A 19938-nucleotide genomic window follows, 5' to 3' on the forward strand; every position below is an offset into this window, starting at 1 on the left:
CAAAGTTACCTTAATTATTTTTATTATTAGAATATTGTATTTACTTTACATAAAAGCTTCACCACTAACTGTACGTTAGGCCTCTAAACAAGCAGAACTTGTAGTATGAAACTTGTATTTTTGTCTGAAACTTTTTTTTTAATGGGAAGTCTTCCTTTCCAAAATTATTTACACTTTATGTTGGTGCTGCAGGGTTATGATTTTTATACTCCACAATTCCATTTTTCTTAACTATTACAGTATGGAAATGAGCTTACTATTGTTCTTTTTGTAGGAATCTTTTAAACATTTTTAAACATCTAAACATTTTTAAATGTTTAAATGTTTTAAGCATTAATTATTGAAATCTAAAGAAATGAATAAAGAGAAACATAAAATCTTAAGACCTAAAATGGTTTTATGCCAAACTGCAGCCAGAAACAAATTTAGATTCTGGGCCTGCAAACTTCTTTACCTGCACTTCATTTGAGACCATTTAGTAGTCCTTTTAATTCCAGTGGGATTACTGTTTTATAAAAACATAGATAAGTGCTGCTAAGAATGGAACCATAATCTGGTGCATATTAAGTCCCACAGAATGGGCATGAAATTATCAGAAAAAACTCTCTTATTCCTAACCCTGTTTTATTTTTTTATGTATCTGAGAGAGTTCAGAGTACATTTGCAAAACAAAATACTATGTAGATAGCCTTGAACTAACTCTAAGCAAGATGAGAAGCAAAGTACATGAGCTAAGAGATGCACTGCAGAACTGCTGTAAGAATCTTCAGTAGCGTACTTAGGTATTGGAGACAGCTGGACAAAACTTCCTTCACAAAACCCATTGAACAGCCATAATTTAATATAATAGATTACAGCTAGTATAGCAGATTTCAGCAGATTTCAGCTAGAATAGCAGATTTCAGCAGTTTGAACAGGCCACCTTCTGAGCCACCAAATTCCATACATATTGGCTGTTTTACTGAAAAAGCAGTATATGTTTCAACTGGATGTGGGCCAGCAAGGAAGGATATCAATTAATGAATGTCAGAATAATTCTGGAAATAAACCATGATGTTTGAGTCATTCTACATGAGAAAAAGATGACGGCTTTAAATTTATAATTTAAATGTTAACACATTAAGAGAAAGTTTAACAGAAGAATTAAAACGCATCTGATCTGAGAGAGAATTATGACATATCTGATTTAGCTTAAAAGATGACAGATTACGGTGTAACAGGAAAAGAATTCCATCAGTAGCAATAAATCAAATGTAAGAGTTACAACAAGACTGATGCATAAGTGGAGAAACATTATACTGTGTCTGACATGGGATGAAGAGGAAAAAGATACCCTATGCATATGACATATGCACAGACCCTTATAATGCAGCTGATGTCATAGGTGAAACCTTCTGGGAAGCTGACCTCTGTTTTGCACCAGTTAATGCTGATAATGCAGGCATAGCCATTCTAGCTTGCTTTTTTCTTAAATACCCAATAAATCAAAGTACGCATTTAAGGCACAGTAATTTACAGGAAAAAAATAAATGTTTGCAATGCAATAAGAACTCTTTTAATCAAATAAATGTTAAAATAGGTTGTATTCAAAGGGTTGGTGTACTGAAGCTTTAACTAAAGAGGAAAACACCTGCACTTAGATAATCTGGAACGATCACATATTTTCTCAGCTAATTACTGAATAGGATAGTTGTTAGGTGTCATTATCATTTTTCATTTCAATACAAAAAAAAATACCTGTGCTAATACAGATCTGCCTACAGATATCTGTAAGTATGGACTCATCTTATAAAATAAATAAGGTAATTATCATTGAAGAATAAAGAAAGCAGAAAGCAATGTTCCCATAAAACGGATGACAGTTTGAAGTAGTTCAAATTACCCCCTTTAAAAGATATAAAATGAGTCCAATGATTTTCATGCTGCTTAGGAAACCGACAGAAATCTCAAAAGGTGTTTCCATTACAGTGGAATCTCAGATGGATTTGTTACAGCAGTGCAGTTGTTTCCTTTTTCTCATATGAAATATTTCAAACAAATTATCAAATTCCTTTGGTGAATTAAACTGCTTACCTTTGAGCCTCGCTCATTAAAAATAATTTCAACATCTAAGATTTTACCAAATTGCTGCAAAGAAATAGAAAAGTTACATGAAAATAAGATAACTTCAACACTTCTGACATCTACAGTACAAATGCTTGTTTTAGAAAACGATGCACCATAAAATCAAGCATAGTCAAGCACCCGAAAAGACAAACTGAAGGAGTAAACAAATCACTATTATGATTAAATTGGATACATCATTAGACCTGTCACTGTCATTCCACATATTCATTTCTGAATTTAAATTCAGTGATACCTTCAAAAAAGACATTGTCATTAGCCGTGATCACAGTAAAGTCAAAGTCCCAATTTTCTTTTTTTCTTTAGTTTCTGCACATAGTAGACCACTTCTGGTGATCCAGCCCAATTCTTATCACCAATTTTTTCGTATCTAATGTGCTACTGGGTTAATTCACTTGGAGTGTAACAAACACCACTAACAAAACAGGATTAACTGCTGCATGAACGTTGTTGCCCACTGGTCAACCCTCCCACTGAAGAACCTTTGTTTCTGAAGACTTTTTGCAGTTGCTTCCAAGGGCAGGTAAACAAGGTAAGTTACTTCAGCTCTACAGGAATAAGATCAAATCAAGCGTGAGTTTTCTCACTGGCTTCAAGGGAGCAAGGAGTTCTTGCCACCTTTCAAGAGGTTCTCAGGGCTACCAGATTACCTCCAGAAGTGCTTATGGGTTCTACCACCAAAGCAGAGACGAAAAGGGATATCCACTATTCCCTGACCAATTCTTGTCTTTGTAAAGTGTAACATTGGAAACTTGAATGGTTACTTGTGCGTTGGGGAACTTTTCCCCTCCCAAAACCGCACTTTTATAATAATACTAGCTATTGTTACTATTCACATTACAATAGCACTCACAATCTGTAGGCATAGCTCACCCATTCAAAAATGGACCACAGGCTCTATTGTACTTGTCTTAGTAAGAGAATAAATGTTTAACTTGGGCAATATCTAGTTAGAGCACTTTTTGAGATGACATATTTTGTGATGTGACATTTTAATATATCATTCAGTATGTTCTATTCTATTATTTCATATGTCATTAATATGTCGTAAAGAGCAGTGTAACACTAAGAAGTGACACGATATATTAAACTAAAAAGACAAAATTAAATTCAGACAAATGAAGAATAATCTATCAATAGTACGAGAAAAAGCAGAAATTAGCCTTTACCTGAGTCTTTTAAGGTACAGTAAACAATTACAGGACAAAAAGGACAGCATTCTTTCTCTAGCTTACTTAAAGCATTTCAGCTTGGTTATGAAAATCAACCACCATTTGCTATCCCTTCACTTACTTTATGTTCTTGCATTCACCATCTAATTAACTACTGTTTCAACTGCTATTTTAGCTTATAGGCAGACACTGACTGAAAGTTTACACAATCCTCCTCTGCTGTACTCATGTCCATGTAAAGAAATCATCTGCCATATGCATAAGTCAAGATGCAGCATTATCATATTTCACTTCCTAAGTTTAATTAAATTCACACCTGCAGATATTTTATTTTTCTATCAATTCAGAAGCTAGAAGTTTACTGTTACCAAGTCATTCTAAAGCTGAAGAAGTCTAGCTCCAGTTATGAGGTCTTTTGAGACCTAAGACACAGGAATACTGAAAAGAAATGTAGCTTTTATTCATCTACAAAGTATTACAAGCCCCACAAAAAAAACCCTTCCATTTAATGTACTTTCAAATAAAATCTGTCTTTTTAAAGTGGTTTGTTTAATTTAAATAAATTTGCATATTTTTCTCTCGAGGGTTAATTATTATGTCTTCTGCTCTTTTGTTGATGAGTCATAAGCTACTGGCAAGCAGGCATTCAGGGGAGGTTACTTACAGCAAGTCAGATAGGGCAAAACACAATCACCCTTGTTTCCCACCACCACACCAGGATTCTTCTCCCAGTGACCATTTCCTTCATTTCATACAAATAAATACTGAATATCACAGTTTTAACCCATATACAACGACATTGAAAAGACTTTAGAAATCTTAACCACACATGAGAGATCAAGAGCAGGATAGTGGCATGGAATATTTCATAGTGCATTGTGTAACGCTGTCACACTTTCCAGAGGAGAACTGAAGTTTTACCAAGTCAGAAAAAAGTAAGCAAGAGGACGATGAATAATTAGAATACTAACGTGGAAAATAAAAGGCCAAATTCTAACAGCTGATCAAGAAATATTTCTAGATTTTATTGAGAGACTCTTCAAAATAAATCCAATTGTTCTTGGAGGGAGGAGAAGAAACCAGGCCTAATCTCTCCGTAGTTATGAATCTAGAACCGATGGCACGTATGAGGCTTATGAAACACAGCCAACGCACATGGAGGCAGCTAATGGCCTGAGCAAAAGCAAAAATTGAGATACTTAGAGAAATATACTGGCAAAAACTTTAGAAGCCTACAGCCCTGCTAACACCAATGGAAATAGGTAAGGATTCCTACTCCTGGATTTTCAAGTGCTTAAATGCAGCCCTTGTCTCACTTCTGTGAGATGGGCTCCCTGGTCATGAGGTCAAGCATTGCCTGCTTTTGCATCATGCTCTCCAAAATGAATAAAGATAGGCATATAACTCTAGATGTATACATCAGGAACATATGCACATTGAATATTGTAAACCTGTGTAGGTAGCTTTTTTAAATAAAATACAAAACAACATGATACATGGAATATACACACCTACATCACATACAATAGAATTTCTTTTCTCAAACATGAGGGGCAAATCCGGTATTTGGTTATAAATAACTGAAAAGAGGATCTTCACTGAAAATTCCTAAGTAACCTAACTCGGAGATCCTGCTGTCAACTTTGCCTATAACATAAAACTGCAATGCAAATATAAAAAACGAAAATAAGTACTTACACCAAACATTTGTCTAAGATCTGGATCCCGGAATCTGAAAGGTATATTTGAGACGTGCAGCCGTTTTGGCTGTGATTTGTTTTCTGTGTTTTCAGAGGATTGTGTCTGTTGCTGGCCATCGGTCTGTGCTGCATCATCTGTCTGCTAAAGGGGTAAAACAAAATAAAGTAAAGCACACTATATATTTCTGCATTTTTTAATTTAAGTAAAGTCATGGGATTAATTTCTCAAAAAAAAAAAAAAAAAACTGAAAAGGAGTTAAAAAACACTTAAACAAAGTTACCAAAGATTATAAGAAAGTGAAATAGATAAAGCGGGTTCATTTTTCAAATCCATTTCTGTATCTCTCTCAACAGCATGATTATTTCCGAATTTTTTTTAGTACGCATTTGGAATAAACCTGGAGCATCCAAAGAAGATTATTTTCAGTGTAGATTTTGTTAGCAGTTTTTAAATAGTGAATAAAGAGTCTCCCTACATTGTAAGACTGTTGGAACCTCTTTAATCTCATCAGGCTTTGCCAGTGAACGAAACTGAATCTCCTTGTCCAGATAAGAGCCTACTTGCAGTAGCAATCTATACATTTTCATGTAAGATTAGTACTTCCATTCAGAGGCCGCTGGGACTTTACACAGGAGGTGGGTAACACATCACATCCTAGTTGCTATTTCATAAGCAGTGTTAATGGGCACTAGAGGGTTATTTTCTCTAGATAAATGGTCACCATTACGGAAAAGGCCTTGAGTTGTGAAAGGGAACAAAAGTATAATCAGTGGTGAAGGCGGCCCAATATAACAGTGAAATGCAGAAACAATTCTACAGATTTTTTTTCTCACCAAAATAAGAACATATCATGGTACTTAGAGGGATACGCATGCCCAGTTTTAAAACGTCATCTTCTGATTGAAGCACATTGCAGTGCATTACAATTTACCACACGAAATTACAAATTCCTACAGCGATTACGAAAAAAAATTGTCATTAATCTGAAATGTAAAACTAATAATCAGACCTCTATTAATATTTTACAGGAATTCTTTAGCCATTTTCTTTAACGATATCATATAGCACCTAAATAATCACTGTATGTACAACACACACATTCACTACAAAAAGATTTTGCATAGGTATGTAAAACCATCATAATTATTACTTTCTTTTGCACTGGTAAAAGGGATTTGGAAAGAAAAAGAAGAAAGAAAATAGGTGAATGAAACTACGAGGATCATCTTGCAGCTGTTAGTCTGTTTTCTCTGTCCTTCCTCTTTCTTTCTGACCACATTAATCTTACAAATATTAATTTTTCCCTGGTGTTCTAATGTTAGCTCAGTTAGTCTTTTTTGTTTTGTTAAAATCAAGAAATCTCGCACTTCCTGCTAGTATCAAATTTATTTCTCAAGAAAATAATAAACAAAATAAAAATGGTTAATTAAAATAAACCTTACCACACAATTTTAGTACCAATAATCCTGTTAAGAAGGAAGTAAAAGAACTCAGACAGAATACATCATTTACACTAGAGATAACTACATACACACTTAATGCTAGCAAGTTAAGTTCAACATGATCGTTGCCAGTAAACTCAAACTTTCTCAAATATGAAGTACAGATAAAATTTCCTTTATTTCCTGTATGCCTCCTGGGCCAAGATGTCTTTACAAAAAATAACCACCAAGAAAGATACAAAATGTGTTGTACAGGGTTTCAATACACAGAGTTTTGGGCGGTTTTAAAGGATCTTTTGATCACCAAACAGCTCTTTTAGACATATGGATTTAAACTAGCTCTTCAACCCTGAAAGTATAATCCACGTGTTAGTTGTTGCCCTTGCTCCCAGGCAAAAAAATACAGACAAATTTCTGTGTTATGATTTCATTTGCAAATATGTGTTTGTTTTATTACAAGACAGAATAGCAACAGGGTCTTAGCAGACGCAGGTAACTTGCACCTCCACACAAGTGGACAATTTCAGCACTACTCTTTCGATAAAGGTTTGAACAATGCTTTGTAAGGGAAACGTCTTTTAAAACATGTCTATTAAAATTGCTTTGTTTAGTCTAAAAAAAGACATTTTTGGCACTCTTATCAACTGGCAACTCTCTGCAATGTGTGCTTTATGCTTTTGGGGCACTTGCAAGTGTAAATATTGGTATCTATTTTAGATGTCTGAATCAGGAGCCCAATCTCACTGGTGCCATTAGTCTCTTCAAAGTATCAATTCTCAAACCAAGAAAAATTAGAAAAAACAAGTGAGGTGCAAACCACCTTAGCTAGGAACCCTGCAGAGGAGGCAAGAAAGGGTAAGGGTAGGATAGGATAGGAACAGGAATGAGTGATCAGTGAGTGGCAGGATAGCTCTTTTAGCAGCAGTATTGATTTAAGGGTTTACCAAAAGAGCATTGTGTAAAGGTCTCCATCTCAGGATGAGGTGCTGTGCAAGTTATTTGTCCTCACCAAGATGTCCCATCACTACACTGCAGTTTCTTTCCGCTCCACTCAGTTAATACAACTGAGTGAGGCACACAAACTGGATCACTGAAGTGATCCCAGTTAATACACAGACAAACAATTTGGAGGCTTTATTTGTTTCTGGATCTTCTGAAGTAATCCGACTTACAGTGCAGCTCTGCCAATTGTTGAAGTCGGTCAAGAGCAGCAAGAATTTACTGAAGAAAACAGACAGACTTGCATCCCCACTGAAGCCAGCAGCCTAAGTCCTTATCATTTCTACAGAAGCATCAGTACACCAGTGGTGCCTACATTTCGCATGACACGTCTCATACACGAACGCAAACGACCGTATGAACTAAAGAAGAATTTTGAAGTGATCCGATAAAGAACTGGGAACAGCTTAAGGTTAAACCTAAAACTATGAATCAGTATCCCCACATCTCTTCATCTGCTACTCCCTGACACATAGGCAATGCTACATGAACTGAACAGTTAATGCTTACAAATGTCTAGTGATTTAAGTATTAAATATGGTATATAACTGCTACAAGACAGAAACATGTTCCATGCTAACCTCTTGCTATGACATCTATATCCAACTCATAAATGTAAAATTTAGATTTTAGAAAACTGTTCCATCCAAAAACACCACAGAGATTATTTTCCATTTTCAGGCCTTAGAAGGACAGAAGTAAGAAGGAAATTTGGTGGTCAGGCAGGTGGGGTATAAGGGACTGGAAATTCTTGAAATACAACACTTGAGAAGAATTTAAGTTCAATGAGATTAATCGGAACAGAATTTAAAAACTATGAAGGTGCTCTTCAGCTTCAGGAACAAAGGGTGGCCCAGGAAGAAATTATATAATCAGCATACTGTATAAATGCAAACTGGGAAAAAGTATTTTTTGTTCATTGTATTAATATAAACGATAAGAAAGGAGGAGTGGAAGGGTTGAACTGTGCAATATTAACATACTAAAACATTAGGAACAGCTTTTGTACAGAAAAGTTTAACAGATATACTGTCAATAAACCCAGTGAGGTTTCTGAAGATGATGCTAAAATAGAGAAATTATGGGGGAGATGGGTAAATCCTAGCAGTGTTATTTTCTGAGTGTTCTTGATTTTTAATAGTTTTTTCATAGAAACCTGAAATTTGGAATTTCAGCCAAGAACTTTATGGAGTTTAGGCAGTAAGGACTGAAAACTGGAAACTGCAGAAACTCGCCAGCATCAAAAGTTCATACCTGCAAACTTCCTTGAGAAAGTCTGTGGAAGAATTAACAGAGCTAAAAGATTTAACATGTATTAAAAGGCTTGGCATTACAACAGTGTCTTTACAAACTGTCTTACCATCCAAAACCTACACATCGGCATAGGAAAAAGGAAGAGGATAACTGCCAATGCAAAGCTGCTTTGAAAATTTAAAAGTAACACCAAGATGCACAGAGGATAGAGGACACACGCTGGATTTTGCAAAATCCCAGAAAGGAAGGTTTCAAAGTTCTGTGCACTTGAAGAACTAGAATGCAATTTACCTTGTACATAAATAATACATTTCAAAAGAATATTTTCCTTGCTGACCACCGTTGCCAATAAAGTATTGTAACAACACAAAGAAAGTGCATTAAAAACCTATGTCTGATATTTAAAATTCAGTCGGAGCTAGTATGTAGCAGGCTGTTGCATGGCAGGTAACTGTCAGGACGTTACCCTCACTAGATCCCTGCAGTCCTGTATGCAGTCAGCACAGGTCCTGACCCATTAGGGTTGTGGTCAGTACCCTTTCCTATGAGAATCAAGCAAATTAGCATGCTTTATGCAAAACAAATAAATAAACAACCCCCCTAAGTCTTACCATTAAACAGCAACTATCTGCATTTTTCCATATGACCATCAATTCTACTAAGCTGGATCAGTTACCTTCACATATCAAAAACTCATGAATTTAACTGGGTGTGAAAAGATCTCATTTCATAAACCAACTCTTCTAAATATTTTACAATTGGAATTAACTATCTGCTATCGTCCCTTCTGAACAACCACATTGAAACCATCCTGTTTGTAGACCTAAAACCCTCAACAGAGAAAAATCATTTAAAAAAAAGTAATCCTAGAGTCAGCTTAAAGAAAAAGTTTCCAAACCTCAAGCATAACCACCAAGTTTACCTAGGAAAACTGATTTAAAAGATTCTGCATTTATCACATATCCGCATGGCCAATAAACTATTTTAGGCTGTTCAGCAACAAGAGTTGCTTCATAGAAATATCTTCCCGGAAAGATAGATGTGTCAAAAACATCTCTTGTCAGTCAGATAGGGTAAAAACACATGCAAGCTCTTGCCGGTGAGATATAAATCCACCCCGTCACCAAACAGTCACAGATTTTGCTGCTGTCAGTCACAGCCTTCTTGCATGCGTTACACCACCAGGCCACACGAGTGACGACGGGAAAGCCTGCCCAGAAGGAGGTGCAAAACATGCTCAGAAAGAGCCCGCTGGCATTTCTTACTGGAAAGATTTTGCTCTTGTAAAACTGTGGTTATCTTCTATATGCATACCATTTATGTTGTTTCAGCCAAAATACTAAATAAGACGATAACACTAGGATTTTCACGTATCCAAAACTTTTGGGAATAGTAAATAATAAAAAATCTGGTCAGAATTACTCGAATTTCATCCTAAATATATCACTATCTGTGTCACTGCATATTTTAGGACAAAATAAACCAGTCATTCAGGCAAAACTACCGCATCAAAATTAAGGAACTAAATACCAGCACTGCCTTCTTCCACCAGCAACAGGAGAGGTTCAGCTGCTGTCGGTGGGATTACAGCCTCTGAAAATGCCAGGCCTCATTTCTAGAGTGAGAGCGTTTGAAGACAATTCATTATGATTTCTTTATCTGATCTTTTTTCCTCAAAACCATAGGGCCGGAAAGGGGTTCCAAGATTCGCTGGTGTCACCTGTTTTTGAGTCACGGTCAGCACGTGCCCCCGCAGCAGGGGCAGCCCGGGACGGGCTCTCCACCACTGCCTGCCCAGCAAGGCTGTCCTGCCACCTCGCTCTTTCCTCCCTCTTCTGGGAATTTAAGCCATTACTTCTTCTCCTATGCAGCATACATATGGAGAAATAATTAGAGCTGTCCTCTCAGTCCTCTTTCCCTTATGCTAGCTAGCACAGTGCTTTCATGCCCTCCTCCCCGGTGCTGCCTTCCGGGACGGTTTCTGCTCACCTGCAGTTTCCCCTCTGCATAGTCCCAACCTGCCCCAGCTCCTTCTTTCATGGGGGGTCCAATACTGCGCACTGTACTTCAGCTTAGGCCTTACCACTGCCGTTGAAGCACAAGGACTGCATCAGATAGTTTCAGGAGATATTCGTGTTACACATCGCAGGTGGTCTTTGCTTTGTTTTTTGTTGTTGGTTTTTCCTTTTTTTTTTTTTCTCCTCACAACAGCATTGTTAATTCATGTGCAACTTGTAACCCATTCTAACCCCAGACCTTTTTTATGGAACTGCTCCCTAACCAGTGATTTTCCATGCTGTATTTGTGCAGTTTGTTATTCCTGCCTAAGCGCCTTGCATGTGATGTTTTTGAATAGCACCCTGTTTTTTCAGGCCATACCTCAACTTTATCCAGATCACTTCAAATTCCAATCCTGTCCTGTAAAGTACTCACAGTCCTTCCCAGCTTGGTGTTGTTGCAAATCTAGTAAGTATACTCTCTATTCCATCCTTCAGGTCATTAATAAAAGCACTCAATAACACCAGAGCAACCACAAACACCTGCAGAACTCCTTGTAATAAATCTGCCCATTTTGATAGTGAGCTACTTCTTAAATACAGTTTCTAGCTTTGCACCCAACCTATGGTAGTTGCATGTTTACTGTATTTCTCAGCTTGCTTGTAGGTACATCCAGGGTAAAAGAACCAAAGCTTTATGAAAAGTGAAATATAACATCTAAGGCTTTTTCTGTTGTCCACAAGGCCACTGTAGAAGTAAAAGACAATGTTGTTGGACAACTCCATCGTTACTGTTACTCCATTATCCACTGTAATTCTTACTCTTCTTGTACTTACAGGTGTTTAAAAATGCAGCACGCATATACTTGTTCCACTGTTTTCCCAGGATTGAACTGAGATGACAGCACGTCTCTTTAGCCCACATAAACAGCATTTCTCTCTCCCTCCTCTTTAAAAACAGGCATCCTCTCTACTCCATTCCAGTTCTCCAATACCGTTGCTCCTTCTCCATGAGTTAACAGAGAGACATTAATGGCTCACACATTTCATCAGCTAAATCTTTAAATACCTTGGAATGGAGTGTATTAGACACAGTCAAACTAAATATTGTAGTTTACCTGAATATTCTCTAACCTGTTTTTTTCCCCTCTTTGAGACTGACAACTTTTTCTAACATTCAGGAAAGTACAGTAATACTTACCAGGCCCAAAGCTGATTCCTACAGTGAGGAACCATGCCATAGAGGATGATGTTGTTAGCCTTCCTCCCAACACCTCGTTTCACACTTAGTCACAAAGACTCTTTCCATCCTGGCATTATCCACCAGTGTCTCCAGCCTGATTCGATCTGTAACTAGAGGAACCTCTCCCTGTGGTTGCTTTTTGTCCACTCAAGCATAAAACTTGTCAGCAGCATATTCCATGAGCGATCTCAGCAGACAGTCTGACTGCTTGAGTTGAGCGCTATGGGCATTATCTCCAGCTGCCCACTAAAAGCCTTATTCGCTGAATCTTACCAGCTGGATGGGATGCCTACAATAATTTTCACAGCAAAAAGCCTCTTTTTTCCTTTCGCACTTATTCAGAGGCTTTTAAGGGTCTCCATCCTATCGCAACTGGGACCTTGGATAAGGGATCCCTTAAGTTGCAAGGAAACAATTCCCTTCTGCTCTTCCTAATCAAGATAAACAACCTTATTTTCTGTGACCTATGTTTTTTGCAAGTATGAATTTTCAAGACTGAGACATGATTTTGAACTTTTTAATGGTACCTTATGCCCTTCTCTTATGACATAATTGGTCACAGCGGTATAATGTGGACACGTTGGTCACAACGGACAGAGTTGGCACTGTGCATATTATACAGCATCACTAAATACCACAAAACAGTCTGCTTCCATTTTCAAAGCCTCAGGTATCATCAAATGTAAATGAGGCTGTAAAGTTCCTAATCGTCACCAAGTCTCTTGAGCCCTGTACCATGATTCATAACTGTCAAAGATTAAAAAAATCCAATGTGTGACAGTTCAAATCATTTAAAAAGACATTTTTTTAAACAGGTAAACCAAGGAGTCAGTGACTAATGTACTGGGGGCTGAAAACACAGATAATACAGACCCTCAGTGCCAAAAGAAATCAATGGTAACTGCAGGTTCTCAGCCACCCTTGAAAATTACTACAGATTGGATTTTTCCTATGCATGTCAGTCAGTGCTGTATCAGGTTAGTTTTTAGTTCTGAGGTTTAAGATGTCATTTGTCATCTTCACTGAAAGGTCATTTCCACTCATTTGCTACACGGCTTTACTCTGGTTCCACTGGGAATGCATTTCTAATTTAAAAATCTTAACAAACAGTTCCATATTTTAGCAGATTATTGATGAGTACTGTCTGGAGGCAACTACAGAATGAACACTTCGGCATCCCATTGACTATAAAATGACAGAGATGGCTACAAAATCTTATTTATGTAAAAAAAACATTTACTATAGATATTTATTAATACACAATTGCACACAATTGCAAGTTTCCAGCACTATTTTATGTCAGAAATGTTAAAATAAGTTGCTGAAACTTGAATCTTTTAAGAACTGTTGATTGCATTCACAAGCATTTTATACAGAATTGAGATGCTCAATTTTCCATAATAATTTCTAACTCAATCGATATATCTGAGCTAAACAAGTTTAATCTTGGTGAAATTTAATTTAGGTGTGGACAACATTCAGAGAAAATCATTCAGAGAAAATCGTGTGAGGCATGCCTACATTTCTACCAAGAAATACACTTTCATATGTCAATTTTATTTTATCATTCCAGAGAATAAGCATTCCTCTCTATCTTAAGACCTGGTGCATGCTATTATTATTCTTTGATGGTTTTCTCTGATAGTACTCTTGTCTCTTGACCCTTCCCCAATCTCATCCAATATATATGCATCTCTGTGAACAAAACTGAACAACAAGATGTTGATTTTGGATAAAATAAATTCAAAAATTTCTTCTTTGGAGAAAATTTTATTCCCTTTTTTTAAAGGCAAAAACCTGTTTGTTACTGATCCAAAATTGCTAAATATTTCACTCAGAACACTATTTTCCAGGGGGAAAAGCACATGCTTAAAACCTCATCAGCTCTGATATAAACAATGTCCCAGGTTGCTCCTGACACGGCACAATGGTGTCATCTCCCATCCCTAGTATTTGTGGCAAAGACACCATATGAACTAAAACAGGACATTCAGAGAACCTAAATTCAGAAAAGGCCATGTGTACATTACTCGAGCAGAAAAAACAATTCATTCTCCTTCCCAATGAATACCTACTTTCCATATCCCTTTCCATCCGTTACAGAAGACACAGTCTGTCCTATAATCTTTCTTAAACTGGACCTGTCAGTGTTGTGTTTTCTCTCTGTTCCTTTTCACTGAAGTATAACTAGCTACCTAATTTCTTTCATTTTCTGTCAAACTATGGTGGTGTAGACAAAATCGACACCCTTACCCTCCAACTCTGTCTTAAAGGTAATGCAATGCTGTCACACCATAGCTGTTTGCATGCCACTAGGGAATGAACGCTGGCATCAATGTAAGCTTTTTAAGAGTAAATTTGACACAAGCAGTAGGGATATCTAAAATTGAACTAAACCTCTTCCTGGTCAAACAGAGAATGTGCTGGATTAGGGTAACTTGAAAAAGCTTTACCAAGTCTTGATCATTCGTCAGTAATCTGTGGGCAAATATAAATCAGTTACATACTTTAAACGCAACAAGATTAGAGGAAGAACAGCCTAAACTCATGTATATTCTAGTTGAGATCACCTATTTACGGGGGGGAGAAAAGCAATAAATTATTTTAAAATAATTTACTCAACGGCAAACTTAGTAACATGCTGGTTTTGATGTGTGCATATATACAATATATGGATAAAGCTCTTAAGAGGTTTAAATAAAAAAAATGCTCATTTGAAAAGCCACCCGTTTTTTTCCTGCTATACCAATCAAGTTATTTCTCAGCGAGAAAGAGCTCGTGAATGTCTTCTAGGCATTATTTGATTAAGTTGACAATATTATGTGAGCAATGGTTGAGTACCCACTGTGCTGTACTTTTGACCAAATTGATTTGTGTAATGAACACTTGCTCCGTCTCTTCTCTAGCTTGAATAGGGCTCTTGATTTAACCAGTGGTGTGGAAGCCAAGTGAATTTACAGCCCCCACAGTCATTCTCTCTCAATCTGGAGAGAATAGCAGCAGCAGTACATGAGCAAACATAATTCAATACATTGTGCTATAAGCGCAAAAAATAATATCAGAGAGCTCTGCAATATACCTGTTTGATTTGATTTGTAAACCTGATAAAAAAAAGCAATCGAGAAAAGTTCAAGAGAAAAAAAAAAAATTTGTGTGTCCTGAGCAAAAATGTAGCCATACTGAATGTGTACAGAGAACTGAAAAAATCATCCATATTAAATCAACTTCATACTTTTCTTAGATAATACTGCACATTCTACACTTATAATGGGGCCAGATTCTGAAAAGTTATTTTCCATTAGAAAGTGAGCAAAGGAAATAATTTAAAAGTGCATTTAGTACTTTTTAAAAATGCTCTTTCCAAAATATACTACCCAACAGTGCACTGACACATGTAGACAGGTTCGTACCTTTTCTGTTTTCTTAAACAGATAGACTGATTAACTAGTCATACTGCTTTTGATACATTCATATTCTGAAGCATCTCAGCCCTAGAATGTGCTTCCAAGAAGCATCATAACAGAGGGGGAAAGGAATTATCTACGTACACAGATGTTTTTGTACATAAATTTTTACACAAAGGCGCACACGTGTAGCATTTTATCACTGTGTTTTTACAAGGGTGATGAACATTACTGGGAGAGGTATCAGTGACTTTTCTTGTCACCTGCATCTCTGTTTTCCTTCTCTCATGAATAAAGATTTATATGAAGTCTCATTGTTTTAAAGATATTACGAGGTGAGATTATTTTCTCAAGTGAGTTTTAAAAATAAAAATGATTTTGTTTTTAATATCTCATACTGCAATGTATGCAACTCTCATGCCACATCAATCTACCCCTTAAGAATCTAATTTTGAAGACAACATGCATTGTTCTTTGTGATGACCTACTGAAAAGTGCACATCAATATGGAACTTGCTATTATGTACAAAGAAATGTAATAGTACAATCATGACTGCATGTTGCTAAAATTCCAATGTATTCCAATCATGAATATTTCTTACTCTAGGAATACCTGGTTTAAGAGAAACTGAGACTTAAGACCCGCCAGGCTGCTAAACCAGGGGGAACCCTGACTCTCTTATTCTCAGTGGTTACATTCCTTTTTATTTCGGCTGGGTCAGAATTTCACTGCTAAATTATACTCACTTGACAAATGTAATTTCATTGTCTCTCAGTTTCCCATAGTATAAAAGGTATAAGGCTCCTGCCTTCATTTCCTTCACAAAAACATTTTACTATCCAAAGCACCAAATGAAAACACAGATCAAAGCAATTACTTTGTCACCATCTCTTATGACAGCTCTGAACAGAAACAAGCCACATCTCTGCTCTAGAAGGCCTCCTTGTCCCTGTTCTAGAGCCCTGCACCATCACACTGGCTACTTGCCAGTTTATTAGTGTCCAAGAGCAGTTCTCAATTCCATTTCACTACTGGCAAAGATATGTTGAATGTTCACTTGTCCCTACTATTCTTATTTAATAAAAGACATGTTTCAAAGTTGAGACAAAATGTGAGCCACATATTCTTAGCTCACAAGCTGAATGGCACTTTGGTGACCCCAGGATATCCTAATGATTGAAGCTGGACAGCACAGCAAGCCCTATTATTTTATAAGGACAAATAGAAGGAAGAACAGATTTGCTCATGAAATAGTGCTTCATGCAGAAGCAATTGCTTCATGCAGAATGGCACTCAAACAGAGGCAAGAGAAAAGAAAAGCAGTGGGCGGTCTTCCTTATGAGCTACTGTAAAATTCTAACAAAGTAATGAAAGTATTTTTGTCTTATTTAAATAAAGTGTGTATCAGATTATGACAAGGAAGTCTGTCCTCCTTTTCCCACAGATGCCAGAACAGTCTCTATATTATTCCAGGTTCCCAAGTCTTGTACTATGTCTAGTATAACCATCCATTTTTTTTAAGTGAGAAGAGACCTGCTCTCTGGAATATTTCATGGTAGAGGTCCTTGATCAGTCAGATGAATACAGCTTATTACCAGGAAGGCAATATATGGTCCTTGACCCTACCTGGGCCATTTGTTTCAGAACTACCGCAACACACAAACATGGTCTGGTAGACTCCCTTAATCTGATTTACAAACAGATGAAAAAGAACTTGAATAATTTTGTGCTTCGCTTTGGCAGTTTCTGTGGTGCCTACTCCTGAATATGCTTTGGGGCATCAGACTATTGGGTATTGCTCCAGGCTGAGGACTCAACAGCAGTATTGATTGTTTCTTTCATTTCTAGGTGGATGTGTTCTGGATGTTGATACCAGAGGCTACGAGAAAGTACCGTTATTATTGTGATAGCTTATACACAGAAGGCTAGCAGCCTAAATAAGAAATCACTAATTCTGAGGACAGATAGGAACAGTAAGATAGTTTTTTTAAGCTTCTGGTACTGCAGGGCAACCAAAAAGTTATTAATTACTTGGCTAGATTAATTATTTCCCCAATCTATCTTCTTTAACAATACGGAATATATATTCCTTTTATAGTGTTTTACATCCACATCGCTGGCTCATCATTTTTCTTCTAAAATAGTCAGCAGGATATTAGAGAACAGCATATGAATCATGTTGTCTGCAGTGGAATACCAGAATCTATAAATGTTTTAGCTACTGAATGTGTTGTCTCAGAACTGAGGCAAAATTTGCCAATATAAACAGTAGATTTTTAAAAGAATGTTCATAAAAGCTTTCAATAAAGCTTTGAATCACTAAGCAGTTGCCAAGCTCAGTCAAATACACTCAGTTGATCAGCGTATCAATAACTTAGAATAAAAGAAGGAATTACAGTAGGTTGCTGAATGCATTATTTATCGTTTGCATTGGTTCAATAAGTATTTCTGACCATCTACTGATCCTGCCTATGAATATAGTAACAATTAACAAAATCATTCTCTAATCACCTGCCTCCTAGCACCATCAGTCAAGAAGGAAGTATATATATTCTATGCACATTTTTAAAAATTCATGCTATATCTACAAAAACTAGATTATTGGGATATTGTTACAAGACGATTTAAAAAAAAATCCTTGTTTTTATCCTTCAAACAAGGGAAAAAGATTTAAGTGGACACACTAAGGAACATTTGACTGGTTAAAGTACAAAAGTATTAGTTTAATCCAAATAAAAATATCTTAAAGAGTGATATACAGACATGGAGAAACATTAAATTATTTTTATCATGCCTCTTTCATCTATTAGTCAGAACACAACTGCTTCTGATGTAATGCCTGTAGCTCTTCCAGAGAACTTTAATAACAGGAATGATGAAGCATTTAAAAATAACTTTATTTCAACACTTCAAAGACTGTTCTAAAATCTAGACAGGCAACAAATGGGAACATACAAATCCATACTATGAAAGTAAGCATAGAAATTTTGAGTGGAGTTGTTTTAAGGTTTTTGCCATTTGAATGGGTCGTGTAGCTTCTTACTGCACAAGCTTGAGCATTTGATAAATCAGTCCAAGTATTACATTACAAAAAGCTATCAGAAAACCTCACTGCTAAAAAATTACTTGCTCACACTATTTTTGTCCTCAAATTACTAGACACATTTACCTCCTAAATTCCTATCAGTGATTTCTTTAATGGTGGGGATTCTCCTCTTGTATGCCTAAGAAGAAACAGAATGCGAGGGATGTGGTTTCATGATGAGTTTGAGCTTCAGCCACACACTTGCCACAAAGTCCTGCCTTATTTGCCACCTCGGGACTTGGGTTTCTTCTACCTCCCCATGTTTACTACAGCACTTGTGTAGATGAAGTGTTGGGTCAGAGCAGTTGATCCAACTGAAAACTAACACTTTACAGAGTTAGTGAGCTGATCCAATTCACAATCCAAGAAAGGGGCAGAAACATGTAGGTGAGGTTGGGAAAGAGAAAAGTAGAGGACGGGACTGCTCCTTTTGTGGAAAACTGCCACGTACCCAGATCACCAACCAGGACTTCTGGGAGTACGGAGTTTTACAAGTAAATTACACAAAACAAGAGTAGAAAATGTTCCTTGGGAAGTACTAATGGGGAATGGATGTGACATGTTCTGTGTATCCAAAAATACACACCTCCTCCTAAAAACGTGTACCAGTAAGCAACTGAGTTGAACTGAACAGGGCTAAAATAGGTGAACAAATATAGAAACCCTATGCATAGCTCAGATAAATATGCCTAATAGCTGTGATAGTTCTAAGGCACTTTCCTGTAAGTCACATTTTGAAAGCACATACTGGAAATAAATCAGGACACAACTTAAACAGTCGTCCTGTGTTAATGTCTATCTGACCCTTTTCCTAAAGTTGGAAAGCCTCGTCCTTGAGATCAAAACTTTCCGACTGATAAGAAGCTCATGGCAATAACTTGGTTTCTGGAAATCCACTCATTCTCCCTAAAGAAATTTTCATCTCCACCTCAGTTATTACTTTAATACATGAAGAAAATTTTCACAAAATGATACAGCTCAATACACAGGAAGACAACTGTACTTTTTATCTGTTGTCATTCATTCATGCACAAACATCGGTGCTATAAAACAGAATGAGATTCTTTTTTTAATGTTAAAAATTACCTTTAAAATTCTTTAAAGTATTATCCCTCATAAGTCAATGTTATAAAAGGCTGCAAAGCTTCAATAAAGCTTATTAAATCTTTCTTTTAGCAATAGACTCTATCTGGAAAAAAAACATCTTTCAAAGCCTGTGACTTTACCTTGTATAAAATTATATTCCTTATCTAGTAATATTGTGACATATTACAGTATTTGTCCAAATGAAAATTCGTTACTGAAAAACTACAACACACTGCTTCAAAAGACACTATTTTCTTCAAGAGGATATGAAGTGTCTTTAATTAGAACATTTGTAGGATTGGCCGAGTTGTTTAAAAAGCGATGTTTACCCTCAGCTGAAATCAATGCAGTATAGTTTCTGGAATTCCCCCCGTGACTGATACTTTTGTCACGCATGTGAAGTCCCTTTCTGTAGGAGTGGTGTTGACAC

At 36.6% G+C, this 19938-nt stretch overlaps 1 protein-coding gene across 28 annotated transcripts in view; it reads right to left on the bottom strand.

Moving 5' to 3' along the window:
- The window catches only part of RBFOX1 (RNA binding fox-1 homolog 1), a 1256643-nt gene that overhangs the window by 99101 nt on the left and 1137604 nt on the right, over nt 1-19938 (bottom strand). For all 28 annotated transcript variants that reach the window (XM_064520441.1, XM_064520435.1, XM_064520437.1 and 25 more), the window contains 2 exons: nt 4995-5138; nt 2074-2127 (listed from right to left, as the gene is read on the bottom strand). In XM_064520441.1, the coding sequence (XP_064376511.1) occupies nt 2074-2127; nt 4995-5138 (198 nt within the window). The remainder of the gene's footprint in view (nt 1-2073; nt 2128-4994; nt 5139-19938) is intronic.

The sequence above is a fragment of the Dromaius novaehollandiae genome, chromosome 14, assembly GCF_036370855.1.
Source record: "Dromaius novaehollandiae isolate bDroNov1 chromosome 14, bDroNov1.hap1, whole genome shotgun sequence".
NCBI lineage: Eukaryota > Metazoa > Chordata > Aves > Casuariiformes > Dromaiidae > Dromaius > Dromaius novaehollandiae.